Here is a 17530-nt window from a genome sequence, read left to right as displayed (position 1 = left end):
ACGAGGAGGTGGGTAGAGGTGCGGTTGTGGGAGGGGCTATACGACAGGCAGGGCCGCTGGGGGCGTGGATATAGGAGAGGGCGGGACCTCCTGAGGGTGTGCTGGTGTGAGGGGCGGGACAGAGGGTGTGTTATGGGAAGGGCCGCGATTGGTGGGGCAGCGGAGGGGCGTGGCTACGGGAGGGCCGGGCAGAGGAAAGGCGTGGTGAGGAGCACGCAGGGTTCAGCCAGCTGGTCTAGGACCCGAGGAAAAGGCTGGCGGAGGAGGCTGTGGTGGTACGGGGAGAAAAAGCTGAGCAAGAATAAGCCCCAAGCCAGATATAGGGGAGAGGACAGGAGGTAAGGCAGGCATGGAGAAAGCCTGGATAGAGGACTGAGGAGGGAGAATAAGATCAAGTAGAGGACGAAGGTCTTGGGCAGGGTAGGAATGAATCAAGAGGGTCGCTGAGGAGCGGAGAGGCACAGGAAGGGCTATGAGAGACGGCGCAGCAAGTCCAGAACAAGAGTGAGATCGTGGGTTGGAGAAGGACGGTGGGAGTCAGTGGAGCGCCATCCAATCAAGAAAGCAGAAACCGAGGCAGAGAGGTGCCCTGAGCAAGAGCAGGGGGGTGGGCTAGGAGTGAGGGCAGCGTTGGCAGCCAGGAGCAGAGCAGGGACGATGCCAGGTGCAAAACACCTTGGGAAGGGCCGGGCGCTGGTGGCTCACGCCTGTAGTCCTAGCTACTCAGGAGGCTGAGATCTGAGGATCGCGGTTCAAAGCCAGCCCGGGCAGGAGAGACCATGAGGCTCCTATCTCCAATAAACCACCAGAAAACCGGAAGTGGCGCTGTAGCTCAAGTGGTAGAGCGCTAGCCTTGAGCTGAAGAGCTGAGGGACAGCTCCCAGGCCCAGAGTTCAAGCCCCACGACCGACAAAAAAAAAAAAAAAAAAAAAAAAACACCTTAGGATGGGTAGGATGGGGGGGGGGGGGGCGCGGGCTCAGGGCCATGTGGGATCACAGAGGTCTGTCTGTCCTGCAGAGGCGGCTGCTGATCTCCACATCCTCCAGGTTCTAGCTACATTGCACGGTGCCCAGCCATGGCCCCTGCCAGCCTTGTGTGGCCCACAGCAGGCGTCTTATGGGCACCGTGGGCGCTGCTGCTGGTACTCCTGTTTTCTTGGAGGCTGTGGGCAATTCAGGATGATTTCCAGCAATGCACCTGGCAGGTGGTCCTAAACAAGTTCCACCAAGTCGGGGAGGCTACCTCCACTGTCCGCTTCTTTGCACAAGAGCCCGAAGACACGGTGGCCAACGTGTTCAACTTGCTAACTGACTCACCCATTGACCCCACTGAGGTGAGGGGACCTAGCAGGAGAAAAGAGGTGAGGGGGGAGGGGGGAAGCTGTGCTGATCTGGACATCTGTCTACCTCTCTTACAGAAATACCTGGGCTTCCCTTACTATCTGAAGGTCAACTACTCCTGTAAAAAAGAGGTGAGTGTCCTAGGGAGTGGGCTGATGCAGCCTGAGTTTCCCCCATCTCTCTAGAACCATGCAACACTGCAGGCCTTCAGGATTTAAGTGGGTTTTGTTTTGTTTTGCTTTTTGCCAGTCCTCGGGATTGAACTCAGGCCTAGGCACTGTCCCTGAACTGCTTTTGCTCAAGACTATCACTCTTCCACTTGAGCGCACAGTGCCACTTCCAGCTTTTTCTGTGTATGTGGTACCAAGGAATTGAACCTAGGGCTTCATTCATGCTAGGTCAGGCAAGCACTCTACTGCTAAGTCACATCCCCAGCCCTGGATTCAAGATTTATCTAAAGCTGGCAGCTAGTACCTCAAGCCTGTAATCCTAGCAACTCAGGAGGTGGAGATCTGTGGATCACAGTTCAAAGCCAGCCCAGGCAGGAAAGTCCATGAGTCTCTGATCTCCAGTTAACCACCACATAGCCAGAAGTGGAGCTGTGGTTCAAGTGGTAGAACACTAGACTTGCACAAAAAAGCTAAGGGGCAGCATTTTGGCCCCTGGCCCTGAGTTCAAGATCTAGCAAGAAGAAGGAGGAGGAGGAGGAGGAGGAGGAGGGTGTCTCAAGGCAGGGCTGTCTGGAGGAGGAGGAGGAGGAGGAGGAGGGTGTCTCAAGGCAGGGCTGTCTTAAGGTTAGTTACCTAAGGCTGTCTACCCCCTTAGCCTTCGGATGACCTGGTCCGCAGGGCCCACCTGATGGGGATGAAGCCTCTGGTGCTGGTCACCTTCCATTCCCCGATCAATTTCTACCGCTGGAAGATAGAACAGTTGCAGATCCAGATGGAGGCGGCCCCCTTCCGCAACAAAGGTGCCCCATGGGCTGGGGGGCAGGGGCGGGAGCTGCCAGTGCACTTAGACCTGGAGGAGGGTTTCTCTTGGAGCCTCACTCCCATACCTCAGTGCCCTCTCCTGCCACCAGAAACATGTTTGGCCAGCGAGGTGTGTGGCATGAGCTGGTACACACCCATGCCACTCAAGAATGGCAGTGCTGTCATGCGAGTGGATGTCGACAGTAACGGGCTAGGGCCCTTCATTCCTCCCAAAAGGTACCTGATCTCAAACCCATCCTGGGTTCCCTCAGAGATTTGCTGAGCCCTGATTCCCTCCCCCCTGTCCCTCAACCAGGAGCAAGGAGGGAGCCCCAAGGGAGGGAGAACATGGGTGGGGATGTTGGCAGCTGGGGAGCCCCCATGACTAGAAGCCTGACATGGGCCTGCCCTGCACCTGCCGCCAGCTTCTACATGAATATCAATGGTTTCCTGAAGTCAGAGAAGAACAATCTACAGTTCACTATAGGAGATGAGGTGAGCACCTGGTCAGTGGGAAGAGGAGACAAGATTGTCAAGCCATGTCAGGTTGGGGCCATCTCCCCTACACACAGACACACACAGACACACACAGACACACACACACACACTGCCTTGGTGCCAGGCTCTGGGAGATACATTTTCCTACGTACAAGAAGATCAGGTTCCATCTTCACAGAAGTATCTCTGGAAAACTGGGATCAGAAGTGTGCATAACCATTCCTGGCCTCACATACCCATTTTGTTTGACAGAAGGCCTAAAACCTTGTCTGCCTGACACCTGTTCCCAAATTCATTCATCCATCCATTCATCCATTCAGCAGGCCCTTCCTGAAATACATTGGGATACCATAAGAACATAGAGTGAACCCACAGTCCCTGACACCTACCACCTGGGCTGACAAGCTAGGAGGGAGGGGTGGGGGAAGGAAGAGATGCACACCAAAGCAGTGGCATGAGCACCCACCCATTCATTGTTTCTGAAAGGTAGAGAGCGTTCTAGAGAGAAACAGAGCCTAGAAAGGAGTGGGCCTGGGGACGGGGATGCAGAGCCAGTGCAGTGCAGAAAGACGGATCTTTGGGAAGTAGGAAACAGTTGGATGGAACCTAGAGGAGAAGAGGGGACCTACATATGGATGGAGGAGATAGAGGATCCAGTGCAAAGGCCCTGAGGTAGGGAAGAACAAGAGGAAGTCATGGAGATGACAGCATATTGTTGAGGTGGGGGAGTCATAGGGGACAGGGTGAAGACTTGGGTTTTTGCCTGACTTAGGTAGAGTGGGGGTATGGCGGGGTGCTGAACAGCCTCCTGCCCCTCGCTGGCAGCTCTTTTACATGATGCCCTGGCACTTTGAGAATGTCTCGTCGAGGCCTCTGAGGTGCACCCTGGGCCACTCACCCGTGCTTATCCTGGGTGGCATTCCCAACGAGAAAATCATCCTGATAACAGACACCAACTTCGAGGATGTCTCCCTCGTAGAGGTGAGTGGTGCAGGTAAATGGGGGGATAAAGCGTCTGGATTGGGGCAGGGTCCTATGGTCAATCACACCTCCACTTCTGGCTTTTTTCTGGTTAATTGGAAATAAGAGTCTTACAAACTTTCCCATCCAGGTTGCCTCTGAACCAAGACCCTCAGATCTCAGCCTCCTGAATAGCTAGGATTTATAGGCATGAGGACTCTTGAAATATTTGAGGACGTGTTGGGAAGGTGGCTCAGTGGTAGAGTGCTCGCCTAGCATGCATGAAGCCCTGGGTTTGATTCCTCAGTACCATATAAGCAGAAAAAGCCAGAAGTGGCGCTGTGGCTCAAGTGGTAGAGTGCTAGCCTTGAGCAAAAGCAGCTCAGGGACAGAGCCCAAGCCCAGAGTTCAAGCCCCAGGACTAGCAAAAAATAAAATAAAAGTATGCCTTCAGCCATGCATGAGAGGTTTTGTATTCACATTTAAACAACCTTGAATGCAGCTATGGGCACAGGGACTGCTGAACGAGGTTATGCATACTCTGCACTGCTCAAATGTGGCGGCCATACAGGGCCCCAACTGGCTCAGATCTTTCTGGTCTGCTTCCTTGGCTCCTGCTGGTGGGGAAGTTTGTTGACCAGTGGTAATGAGGCTGCTAGGGGAACAGGATGAGCAGCCTGTCCGCCCATCACCACCCCCGCCCCCCACCCACCCCAAGGCAAAGCTTAGGGGCTGTGGTCAAAGTCATCACTCACTAGTGCCCTGCCTGCTTCCTTGCAGCTGAGCATTGACAGTTGCTGGGTGGGCTCCCACTACTGCCCTCAGACCGGCTTCTCGGCCACCATCCACGATGCTATCGCCACTGAAACCACTCTGTTCATACGGCAGAACCAGCTGGTCTACTATTTTACAGGAAACTATCACACAGTCATGGATAAAAAACACAAAAGCAGTAAGAGGGCCAGGTTGGGATACCATGGCGTGGGGGGGCGGGGAGGACGCGGTCCTTGGACAAGAGCACCTAAGGGAATCTACCCATCAGAAGCCACTGATTGGAATTGCCCTGGGCAGGCTAGGGCAGGACCTCCCCCAGTCATGACTCATGCCTCCACTGTCTGGAAGTCTTCAGGGGACCCTTCCCTCCTCTCTGCAGGCCACAACATCCTGGGAACTAAGAGCAGGCTATGGGAAATGGCTGGGATAGGAATAGATGGGAGGGAGTAAAAGAGAATCTTGAAGAGGAAAAGCCCAAAGGAGATTAACCAAAATGGAAAAAGAGTAGCCAGGCCTGGTGGTCTAGCAACTGAGAGGCAGAGGCAGGAGGATACTGCAAGTTCAGGGAATCCTGGAATACATAGTGAGGTCCTGGAACGAATGAATGAACAAAATATAAAATAGATGGGGTTTTGTTATTGCTTACATGGATGACAAGACAAGGAGTATGTGGGTTTCAGGCATAGTTGGATCCAGAAGTTCACTTTCACTGTTGGACAGTCTCCCCCTTATGGATGTCTTGGTGACATTTCTCCTTATCCAGCAGCTGTCCCTCACTTGCTACAGGAAAGAGCATCTGTTAAGTAGTTTTAAATTGCAAAAGGTGTCTGATTTACACAGCTCAGTCACATGCCTGGGTCACAACCCATTGCTCTGGCCAAGGGAAAGCATGGGAGGAGTCAGCTCAATCAGGACCTGGTGGGCAGAAGATGAGGAAGGAAGGCTGCTCATAGCACTGGCAGGAACTTTGAGAGGAAAAGAGCAGCCTGCCTTAGCTCAAAGGAATGAAATGAGTCTGATTGCCTGGACTAAGGTCCCATGCTTGTGTGCCCTAGGCAGCTGGGTTCGAGTCCTGGCCAACGAATGCATCAGTAAGCTGTGCCCAGTGCATTTCGACAGCAATGGCTCCGAGTACGTTATTGCCCTGACCATGGGCAAGCATGAGGGTTATGTTCACGTTATGACTATCAGAGGTAAGGATAGGCACCTGGGAGCCCAGCAGTGGCCTCCAGTCCCACTCCTGAGGCCCTCATTCTTTACCATGTGCCCACAGGAAGAAGACCAACAGTGAGGGTCATCCTGGCTCTGTAGGGGAAGGGGTTAGGCCTTCATAATGATGAGGCATCTTGCAGGGTCTACTATGTCCTTATGATACGTAAAGCAGAGAACATGTGAACTTAAGAGCATGCTTAGCTGGGTGCTGGTGATACATACCTAGCTACTCTGGAGGCTGCGATCTGAGTATCACTGTTTGAAGCTAGCCCAGGAAAAAGTCCCATCTCCAATGAACCACCCAAAAGGCAGAAATGGGCCAGGTGCTAGTGGCTCACACCTGTAATCCTAGCTACTCAGGAGGCTGAGATCTGAGGATCGAGGTTCAAAGCCAGCCCAGGCAGGAAAGTCTGTGAGACTCTTATCTCCAATAAACCACCAGAAAACTGGAAGTGTGCTGTGGCTCAAGTGGTAGAATGCTTGCCTTGAGCTGAAGAGTTGAAGGACAGCACCCAGGTCCGGAATTCAAGCCCTACAACTGACAAAAAAAAAAAAGGGCAGAAATGGAGCTATGGTTCAAGTGGTAGAGGGTTAGACTTGAGCAAAAGCAGCTCAGGGACAGTGCTCAGACTTTGAGTTCAATCCCCCCCCAAAAATATAAAATAAAGCTGGGCACCAGTGGCTCACACCTATCATCCTAGCTACTGAGGAGGCTGAGAGCTGAGGATTGTGGCTTGCCAGCCTGGGCAGGAAAGTCCATGAGACTCTTATCTCCAATTAACCACTAGAAAACTGGACATGGTGCTGTGGCTCAAGTGATAGAGTGCTTGCCTTGAGCTGAAGAGCTCAGGAACAGTACCCAGGCCCAGAGTTCAAGACCCATGACCAACAACAACAACAAAAAAGTTTGTGTGTGTGTGTGTGTTTATGAATTCAGGATCACGTTACCCATCAGTGTGTTTTTGTTTTTGTTTTTTGAACTTAGGGCCTGGGTGTTGTCCCTGAGCTCTTGCTCAAGGCTAACACTCTACCACTTTAACCACCACTTTTGGTTTTCTGCTGCTTAACTGGAGATGAGTCTTTCAGGTTCTTTGGCCAGGCTGGCATGGAACCAGGATCCTCAGATCTCAGCCTCCTGAGTAGCTGGGATGACAGGTGTAAGCCACCAGCACCTGGCTAACCCACCACTTTTTTACTCCCAAGAAAATGGAAGCAGCTCTGATCCATACTGGGTTACATGCCCAAGCCTGCACCCATTCCTGTAACCATATTCAGGTTGTGGGGGACCCCAGTGAATTTCTATGAACCAGGAACACGGCTTGGGTAGGGTACCAGGCAGATAGTGTAGGCCAGGAGAGACCTAAGCATGCATCCTGCCTTTCTCCCCAGATGGTGAGGTGTTCTTCCAGATGTATCCCAAGCAGTGGTCAGTGTGCGAAAAGACAAATGGTAACCAGCCCTCAGCCGGGAGAGGGGAGGGGCTAGAGTGAGAGGGTGGGGGCTGAACGAGAGTCAGGAAGGGTGGGAAGAATGGAAAAGAGACACCTTAGGCAAGGTGTGCTTGGGGAGGGGAGGGGCTCACACCCGTAATGTTAGCTACTCAGGAGGATGAGATCTGGAGGATCAAGCTTTGAAACCAGCACAGGCAGGAAAAACAGAGAAAAACTCTCACCTCCAAAATAACTCGGAAAAAAAAAATGAAAAAACAAAAACAAAACGGGTTCAAGTAGTAGAGCACCAGTTGAGCAAACAAGGCCCTGAGTCAAACCCCAGTATCAGAGAGGAGAAGGCGGGGACAGACAGGGAGAGAGCAAGGGAGATGGACCAGGGTCTCAGAAAGGAGTGGAGAATTCCTGGGAGGGGCATGGCTGTGCCAGGAATGGGGCTGGGGGAGGTTTCAGGGAGAGCCATGAGCACTGAGCACTGGCTGCTCCCCCCCTTTCAGTTGCCAAGTGCTCCATTATCTGGGCGGCCATGATATCTGCCGAGTTCATCATAAGGCTGTTGGTGCAGAACACAGATCCGGACTCCAACAAGAAATACTACACCATGTCCAGCTATAACATGCGTAATCAGGGCGGCTCAGAGGGTGGTGGGAAAGGTGCAGGTAGCCTAGAGGACAACTTGGATTTCATGGAGAAATCTGGTGGGCTGGAGAAAGACAGAGGGGTAGGGATTGGAGAGCTGAGTAGAAGCTAGAGATAGAAAAAGTCCTCAGGGACTTAAAAGATGGAGATTCCATTGGCTTTGGCCTGCTTTGTTTGAGTTAGTTGTGAGGTTGCACACTGCAAAACTTCTGGCCTGCCAGGCGCTGGGTGGCTTACGCCTGTAATCCTAGCTACTCAGGAGACTGAGATCCAAGGATTGCAGTTCAAAGCCAGCCCAAGCAGGAAAGTCTGTGAGACTCTTATCTCCAATAAACCACCAGAAAACCAGAAGTGTCGCTGTGGCTCAAGTGGTAGAGCACTCACCTTGAGCTGAAGAGCTGAGGGACAGTGCCCAGGCCCAGAGTTCAAGCCCCACGACCGACCAAAAAGAAAAACAAAACAAAACAAAAAACCATAGCCAGGGCATCAGAGGAGACAGGTTGCTAGCCCTATGGACTTGAGATTGGCAGGATGTCTTGCAGGAAATGCTGGCCCAGATGGGAAGCTACTGGAGGAGAAAGAGGGTTCCTGAGCACTGGCTTCAGGTTTGGATAGCTCAGGGCCTCAGGAGGTCCTGCTGTTTCTCCCCCTGCAGTAAAGGATGAGCTAGAAGTCCTCTACAACTTCCCAGAGTTCGTCCCTGATGGTAAAGTGGGGAAGGCAGGGTGGCCTCCAGGGAGGGCAGGGGCCAGGAAAGGTCCAGGAAACCTCTGAGCTCTGTTCTCCCTCTCCCTCCTCTGCTCCCATCAGCTAGGGGCTTGGAGTTCCTCATGATGCTGGGGTCAGAGGCCTACACCAACACGCCCATGATCCCCAGGGGCATGCTGTTTAACACCTTCAACAATCTGCTGTTCCTCTGGGGGAACTTCCTTCTGCAGAGGTAGGCCATGCTGGCCCCCTACCTACCCCAGGAGCCCAGGAGGATTCTTCTCCTTAGGGTGAAGCCCCTTTGTAAAGTCCCCAAGCCTCAGGGGACACTGCAAGGTCACCTGAACTGTATGGAGAGATGTAGGCTGGCATGGTCAGGACCCAGGTGGAAAATGTATGTATGTATGTATGTATGATGAGGATGTATGTATGTATGTATAATATATATAGATATAGATACACTGTAGCTTCTACTCATTTTAAATATGAGAGAGAGAGCACTTAGAGGTTCTAGGGGTAAACTCAGCATCTCCCACATGGTAGACAAGTGCTCTGCCTCTGATCCACAGCTTCAGCCTTGGGAGCCCTTGTTTAAACTCAAAGCTAGGTCCCCAAACCACTCAAAAAGAACATTGGTTGCTCATGTCTGTAATCCTAGCTACTCAGGAGGCTGAGATCTGAGGATTGTGGTTCAAAGCCAACCCAGGCAGGAAAGTCCGGGAGACTCTTATCTCCAGTGAACCAGCAAAAAAAAAGTCCAGACTTGGAAGTGTGGTTCAAGTGGTAGAGCACCAGCTTTGAATGGAAAGAGCTAAGGGGCAGCACCCAGGTCCCAAGTTCAAGCTCCAGGACTGGTACATGTGTGTGCACATACACACACACCCAGAACATGCTCTGATGTTCTTCTCACTGGTCCCACCCCAGGGGGGAGGGGAGAGTCTGGGGACAATGTGGTTCAGAGGGGAGCAGAAGCTAGACTCCTAGGTTTCCTGTCCACTCACTCCCGTGGCTACTACAAGGCCAGAGTGGGTGGGTCCTGTGCTGTATTAGGCCTTGAGTCAAGTGACTGGGATAGTTGGATAGCCTAGCCATGCCTGTGCTCTGCCTCCTTACCTCTGCTACCCCTGACCCCCGCCCCCCAGCTACAATAATGAAAACTTCATCTACCTGGCGGATTTTCCCAAGGAGTTATTCATCAAATTCCTGGTCAACTCATTCCAAGGGGACCTGGTGATGGTCACAGACACAGAGGAGGTGAGCTGTCCTGTTCCTCCCCCCCACTCCCTCTGCCCAGCCCCAAGCCTTCCTTCACTTTCAAGATAAGGGAGAAAGGGGAGGAAACCTGAGGGAACCCAGAGAGGAAGGGAACCTGATCCAACATCACATCTGCAGCAAAAACAAGATGAAATGTTCAGGGACCACATACTATGGTGCAGTTGTTCATTGCACAAGTATTTTGTGCACTTACTGTGCACTTACCGCAAGCGGCCAGGATGTCACGGAGGAAATGACAGCCTGAATTGTGTGCCATGGTGTGCCTCATGGACAGGAGGGCTTAGAAGCTGGAGATCACTTAGCCTGAAGGCTCAGGAAGTGGGAAGGGGAGGAAGGGTTAAGCTCAGAAATGGGAGCTGGGGGTTAATGGCTCACACCTGTCATCCTAGCTACTCAGGAGGCTGAGATCTGAGGATCCAGATTCAAAGCCAGCTCAGGCAGGCAGGAAAGTCCCTGAGACTCTTCAATGAACTACCAGAAAACTGAAAGTGGTGCTGGGGCAAAAGATCTCAAGGATAGCACCCAGGCCTTGAGTTCAAGTCCCATAACTGACCAAAAAAAAAAAAAAAAAAAGATCAGAGATGGGGTGAGTCTGTTAGCACATAGATGGGAAACTGAGGTCAGGTATGGAGAGACCCTTAGAGGCCACAATGAGTAGGAAGACCCCTGAGCTTTATCCCAGGAACCTCTGGCTTTTAGGAACAGGGGTGTATGTATTTATAAAGCTTTAGCTGGTTGCTGGGGGCCATGCTGCCTGTAACCCTAGCTACTCTGGAGGCTGAGAGCTGAGGATCTCTTGGTTTGAAGTCAGCTGGGGAAGACAAATCTGAGAGACTCATGCCTCCAATTAATCAGGGAAAAGCCTGAAATGAAGGGTGTGGCTCAAGTGGTAGAGTGCCAACCTTGAGCAAAAACAGGCAAAGGAGAGCCCTCAGCTCAAAGCCTCCAGGAATAGCACCAAAAAAATAAAATTTAAACAGAGGCAGAATCACAGGTCTCTGCAGGCCCTGTATAGCTCACCTGGTCTCTTCTGGCCCCTCAGGTCTGGTACCTGCACGAAGGCAGCTACACAGTGTACAGGCTGCTCCCATCCAGGGGCTGGGACATGTACGTCAGCCTGCAAAACATGCATCACTCCTCACTCTTTGCCCCTGAGGAAACCATGATCACCCTGTTTTACGAACGGGGCCTGCTGTACCAGGTACCAGGTGGTGCTAATGACACACACGGTGGGGGGGGGGTGTGATCCTCCAGAGTAGTTGCCCCTACCCCTGCTCACATGCTGTCCCTGCTCCCTACACCCCACAGATTGCATACATTAAAACTGAGAATAAGGGCCGCATAATAAAGCGGCTGATTCCTGTGGAGAAGCTGCTGATGTACCAGCGGACAGAACACCAACTGCAGCGACAGGGGTGAGGAGAGGCAGAGGCCTGAGTAGATCAGAAAGTGCTGGGGGGGTAATACGGTGGCAGGGAGGGGGTATGGGGCCATGAGGCTAGAAGAGAGGAAGAAGAGGTCAGCTACAACAAGCAAGTGGGTACTGATGTGGAGCCAAGGAAGCTGTGGTCTGAGGGAGGGGGACAGCCCCGGGGATGTGTCCAGAGGCCTCAGAGGCACCCAGATGCTGAGTGGAAAAAGTAAATTCGATTTGGGAAGTCAGACAGTGTAGAGGTGGGAAACTAATGCCGAGCCGGGGGAGGCGGGGGGGGGGGGGGGGGGGAACTGCTATACTAAGAATGTAAAGAGTCACCTCCCACATGTAAATCCCCTACTACCACTGCCCAGGGGCCACCTGAAGCTCTCCTTCATCGACTTCTGTCCCTTCGTGGTGATGCGCTTGCAGGATGTGCCCAACCCACAGGCCTACACGCGGGAGGAGCGCTACCTAGCTCGGCCACCGCTTGTCATGGATCCCTCGGGCTTCCACAATGAGAAGTCACTGGCAGTCTATCAAGGCCTGGTCTACTACCTGCTCTGGCTGCACTCCAAATATGACAAGGTGGGTGCCTACAAGCTGGCTCCGTCCCTGGGGCCAGGGATGATATCCTGGACTGCAGGAAGGGAGTCAGCCCAGAAGCTGGGCCTGCGCAGAGGAGCTCGTGTGATGAGAATCTGAAGTTCAAAGACCCTGCCTTCAGGACAAGACTGAGTGGGAGGGTCATGAGGAGAGCTTTTGGGGGTGTGACCCGCTGGATGGAAAGCTGCATCTTTGCCTTTGCATTGTGGGGGCAGCCACTGGGAGTGTTAGGGGGGACTCTCCTCTGGGTCACCCCTTCATGGATCCCTCGGGCTTCCACAATGAGAAGTCACTGGCAGTCTATCAAGGCCTGGTCTACTACCTGCTCTGGCTGCACTCCAAATATGACAAGGTGGGTGCCTACAAGCTGGCTCCGTCCCTGGGGCCAGGGATGATATCCTGGACTGCAGGAAGGGAGTCAGCCCTACAATCCTTGCAGCCTTACGCAGATCCCGAGCATGACCCCACCTGGCGCTGGTGGAAAAACAAGAAGCAAGATGAGGTTCGTGGAGAGAATGGGGGTGGGGAAAAGAAGTACCCAGGGACACCCTCCTACCCCTCTGACTTTCCCCTTCACCTCATGGCGGATGACTACTTCTTCAGGATTATTACTTCTACATGGCAAGCAACTGGCGCAGTGCAGGCGGCGTCCACATTGACATGGAGAGCTACGAGAAGATTTATAACCTCAGGCCAAATCATCAGCTGCCGGAGCGCATCTTCCTGGACAAGGGCACCACCTACACCTTCAGCATCTTCCTCACGGCGCAGGGAGACTCCTTCTCAATGCCATCTGACCTGGGTCAGTGGGCGGGGCCTGAGCCGAACACCAGCAACCCCAACCCCCCCCTCCCCCGTACAACGGGGTAAGGCTGAGGTCTAGGCTGGGTTGTGATGTCCCCCCCCCTTGGCTTGTGGCAGATGTGGCCTTTCAGGTGCAGAGCAAGCTGGCGTTGGGCGTGGTAGTGGCAGATCCATTGTGCATCCAGGCCCTGGTGCAGCAGAAGGTCCTGGTTAATCGAAACTCTGTGCAATTCTTGGTGAGCTTCCAGGAGGGGCAGCTGAGTGATGGGTTGCTGGAGGGAAAAGAGGAGGAGGGGGGAAGCGGGGGACAAGGAGAAGGAAGAAATGGAGGAGGCTGGCATTTGGAGAGGCCTTTGTGCCCTTTTCTCCCCCCCCCCCCTCAGATAACACTTATGGACAGAAGGCACTGCTATGATCAAGGCATTAGTGGACATCACCTCATGAAAACTTCCATGATGATCCAGGTGTGTGATCTTCAGTCTAGAGGGGCGGGACAGGAAGGAGATGAGAGGATGGACCCTTGGAGCCCACTGTACTTACCTGTTCCCACCCACAGGTGTTGGGATCTTCCGGTTACTGCTTCCATAACACAAACCAGGGGCTGATCATGCAAGTACTGGAGCCTGGGAGAGTGGCAGTGCTGGGAAGGGCGGGGGAGGGAGAGGACAGGAGGAGAAGGAAGAAAAGAGGAAGGGTGTCAGCAGGCCCAATTGCCAAGACCACCCAGATAATTCCACTAAGTCATCCATAATTTCCTCCCATCTCATTCATGTAACTTCCCACCTTCTCACTACGACTCTCCAGGCCCATTTTCAGAAGGGCCTCCTTCACAGCTGTGTGGGTTGTACGGAACACTATGTGCTCCCCGGGATGCTTTCTGCAGTCATGTCTGAATGTATCAAGGTGGCTGGTCCTGGGGCTTGAACTCAGGGCCTGGGCACTGTCCCTGAGCCGCTTTTGCTCAAGGCTAGCACTCTACCACTTGAGCCACAACACCACTTCCAGCTTTTTTCTGTTTATGCGGTACCAAGGAATAGAACCCAGGCTTCGTGCATGCTCGGCAAGCACTCTACCACTAAGCCACATTCCCAGTCCTCATGATGCTTTTTATTTGCACCCCTTGAGTTCTGTGCTCATGGCTGAGGAGGGTGCAGCACTTGTTTCACCACCGCTTGCTTACACATAAAATGATTCCTTTGCACACGGACAGATGGGGAGTTTCAGAAAAGGACAGATGTCTGCTCAGGGGAGCACCAGGAGCTCAAAGTGGTAGAGGAAGGAGCTGCCACAGAGTCCCCATTCTCTCCCATTTTCCTGAGCCTTGCCAACACACAGACCCTAGGGCTCCCCCTTCCTGACTTGGAGTGACCCAGGTATAAAAGGCAATTGTAGTAGTCCTCCCCCTACTCTCCCAACCCTCCCCCCCAGCTCCTTTGATTCTATTTTGAGTTAAAGTAGCAAAGAACAAAGCCAGGTACACGCCTACAATCCTAGCTATTCAGGACACTGAGATCTGAGAGTGGAGGTTCAAAGTCAGCCTGGGTAGAAAAGTCCACGAGACTCTTATCTTCTATTAATTACCCAAAAGCCAAAAGAGGACATGTAGCTCAAGTGGTAGAGTGCTAGCCTTGAACAAGTTAAGGGACAGCACCCAGACCCAGAGTTCAAGCCCCACAACCCTTCCCGCCCACAATAATAAATAAATAAACCCTTTTCACAACAAGAACCCCCCCAAGCACAAGACTTTTCTCCTGCTCAGGGCGACCTGATGGTGCCAGTATTTATTGGCTGCCCCCCAGGCAAGCGCTTAGCCTTTGATATCACCTATACTCTGGAATACAACCGCCAGCAGAACAAACACTACTTTGACTGTGTGTTCAGTGACCCTGAGATGCCCTGCTTTCTCTTCCGTGACAGTGAGTACCCCATCCTTCCCCTACCTCACCCTCTGCCACATCTCTCCTTCCTGGCTCCCTTCCCCACATTCCCCCATCCCTTGCTCTAACCTCCTCCACCTGCTCCCCTTCCCCAGCCCCCATCTCCTCCCTCAGCTTCCCAGACCAAGTTCATTCCTTTTCTCCTCTTCTGAACCTCCTCCAACTCCAGTGTTCTACCCCTTCTTCCTGATTCAAGATTTGGTGACGGGAGACTCGGGCAGTTTCAATGGCAGGTAAAGTCAAGGCTAGCCGGAGGACATGGAGTATGGGAAGGCTGAAGGACTGGGAGAGCGATGTAGGACTTGGGGCTCTGCATTTGTGCCTCTGGCAGCTACGTGATGAAGGTTGTGGGTGGCGGGTCCTCAATGGACAACGTCAGGGACTACAGCGATGAGGAAATCTACCGCTACAACAGTCCCCTGGACAAGTGAGCCCCATGCAGACTGAGCCCATTTTCCCCTGATACCCCAGTTCTCATGCCGGCCTCCACCCACGTCCCAGTCACACAGGCTGTTCCAGATTGAACCTCCTGGGAACCTCAGATCCCACCCACATGGAAACCCCAGGATACCACCTGCCCCATTAGTACCTCAGCCCTGTGCACCAATGCCCTGACCTCACCCATTGGGCTAGGCTTTGGGACTGGCAGCTCCTGGGGAGCTCTGCCCAGGCTGAGATTATATGGTTCTGCCCAGGACTGACAGCCTCATTTGGAACACAAGGACTGAAAGGACCACAGAAGACATGGCCTTCCACATCTTGTCCCACAAGAGCTTGGGCATCGAGTGAGTCATAGGCCCCTCCCACCTTTTTCCCTTTTCTTTTGACCCAGGGTCTGGAACTCATTATGTAGATGATGCTGGTCTCCAACTTGCCATCCTTTTGCCTCTGCTTCCTTAGTGCTGGGATGACAGACATGCACCACACCATGCCTGGCTTTGGGCAAGGCCTCTTGACAATACCCCATACCCATCAGTCTTGCCATCCTTCCTGCCTCTGAAAAGCTTCTAGATCTTGCCAACAGAGCTGATTACCTTCATGTTCGCAGAGAGGACTAAGCTTTGCATATCAGTCCACTTCACCTGGAATGCTGGACCCTCCTGTCCTTCTGGAGACCAACTTCTGGTGTCCCTATATGATTGATGGTATATCTAAATGTTTTAGGACCCAACAGTTGCCTCTGCTTGATTTCCACATGTCCCTCCTGTCCTGAACCTTCCATCTGAGCCTCCCCTTCCCATCCTCTGCCTAAACCTCCACAACCCATCTGGTGAGCCTTTCCCTTTGACACACATCCTCTCGCCCTCTGCACATCCCACCTGCATCCGGGTCCTGGAGATGAGCGCTGCCCATGTCTCCCATGGGATCTGCCTGCCTTACAGGACCAGATCTTGAATGGACTCATCACGGTCTTTTCTCAATCAAAGAATCAACACTTGTATATAGTAACTTATGGTAGGCATTGATTGGCAGCTAAACAAAGGAGTTAGCAAATGGATAAAAGTTTGGAGGAATTCATTAGCATAGAGGGGGCTCAATAGCTCATTTCCATGAGTAAGGAGAAGGCAGTGGGCAAATGAAGCAAGGAACCAACTGCTCAGTACTCAGCCTGTGTTTACTGAGTCATGAACCAAGAGAGGAAGAAGATGGAGGACCTGGCCAAATGTTCCAGCTCTGCCTGTTGGACACAGGCATGAAGCAGTGGATGAGAGAAGACAGAGACCATGAATTGGGCACGTGGCTCAGCAGTGATGCACTTGCCTGCAATGCATGAGACTGGAGAAGATGGAGTCAGCACTGAGCAGGGCTCAGGAGGGAGTGGGAGTGGTGGGGGTGGGGTGGTATACAGTCAGGAGGGGGCTGGCACAGGTGCCTGATCTTGTTCTCCCAGGTGGCTGTGTCTACAGAACTCCCCATGTCATGACATCATTCCCTCAAGCATCTTTCCCCCTGAATTCTACTTCAAGGTGTTGGTGAGCAACAGGTAAGCTCAGCATGTGGGCTGGGAAGGAGTTGATGGTGTCCTCTGTGGGACCTGACTTCTCTCCCATTCCTGGGACCCCCATGTCCTACCAGAGATGTAGACTCGAGCACATACTGTGACTACCAGCTCACCTTCTGGCTACACATCCACGGGCTCCCACTCAGCAACAAGCGGGCCCTCTTCATCGTCATGGTGAGTGAAGTCCAGGACATACCAAGCTGTGCATGGTAAGGGGGGTCCCCCCAGGCTGAGCACCCAGCCCTACTGTTTGGTGTCTATAGGTGTCGGTCAGCAGTTTTATGGGCCTGGTGATCTTGCACCTCGCCTTCTCCCTCCTGTGGCCCTACATGGTGATTGCCTGGAACTCACTGCGCTGGAAGATCAACAATGTAATGACCTCAGAGTCCTACTATACCTATGCCACCTCCACGGCCATGTTCAGCATGGCCTCCCAGATGAGCTTCCCGGAGAGCTACAGGGCCCCCTCCAAAGTGTTCCAGGAAAAGGAGGAACCTGAGCCAACCTCTGGGATGAAGTCATAGACTTGAGTCTCTGGTCTGCCCCAACCCTCATCTACTTTCAGCCCGCCCCCCCCCCACCCCCTCTTTGATACAGCTGTCTCCCAGGCAGGCCTTTCTGTTTTGCTTGAATATTCACTATTTAGACTCCAAATAAAAGTCTCATTTCAGGACCAAGGAGAAGGCACATGATCAATTTGTTGCTACCACCCCAACTGTACAGGTTATTGGTGACTGAAATTGGAAAGGTTTCTCTTTGCCACCTGACAAATTGTGGGTTGTGTGTTGGTCTTATGACCAGCTAATTCAGAAAGAAATGGACCCTGAAGCAGAACTGCTGATCATAATTTCACTATTGTCCAGAATGGAGATTCTCAAGGTCTATTTCTGAGACCATTTGGCAATCCATTTTAGCTAGGAACTGAATGCTGAAATAAACAG

The 17530-nt window shown here is 52.7% G+C and overlaps 1 protein-coding gene across 1 annotated transcript; it reads left to right on the top strand.

The window, feature by feature from the left end:
• Positions 1 to 1076: 1076 nt before the first annotated feature.
• On the top strand, positions 1077 to 17113 carry Catsperg (cation channel sperm associated auxiliary subunit gamma). The gene is made up of 28 exons (XM_042667777.1): positions 1077 to 1334; positions 1419 to 1472; positions 2167 to 2311; positions 2423 to 2549; positions 2738 to 2807; positions 3636 to 3791; positions 4551 to 4722; positions 5600 to 5737; positions 7146 to 7205; positions 7702 to 7824; positions 8499 to 8549; positions 8654 to 8783; positions 9694 to 9805; positions 10869 to 11027; positions 11135 to 11241; positions 11615 to 11828; positions 12286 to 12348; positions 12450 to 12648; positions 12768 to 12886; positions 13034 to 13114; positions 13207 to 13263; positions 14410 to 14566; positions 14757 to 14820; positions 14919 to 15014; positions 15283 to 15372; positions 16479 to 16571; positions 16664 to 16763; positions 16853 to 17113. The coding sequence occupies exons 1-28, from the start codon at positions 1077 to 1079 to the stop codon at positions 17111 to 17113; spliced, it is 3456 nt and encodes a 1151-aa protein (XP_042523711.1).
• The last annotated feature ends 417 nt before the right edge of the window (positions 17114 to 17530 follow it).

This window comes from Dipodomys spectabilis, unplaced genomic scaffold (genome assembly GCF_019054845.1).
Source record: "Dipodomys spectabilis isolate Male_0828 unplaced genomic scaffold, ASM1905484v1 ptg000422l, whole genome shotgun sequence".
In the NCBI taxonomy this organism is placed as follows: Eukaryota; Metazoa; Chordata; class Mammalia; order Rodentia; family Heteromyidae; genus Dipodomys; species Dipodomys spectabilis.
This window is presented reverse-complemented; position numbering and strand designations above follow the sequence as displayed.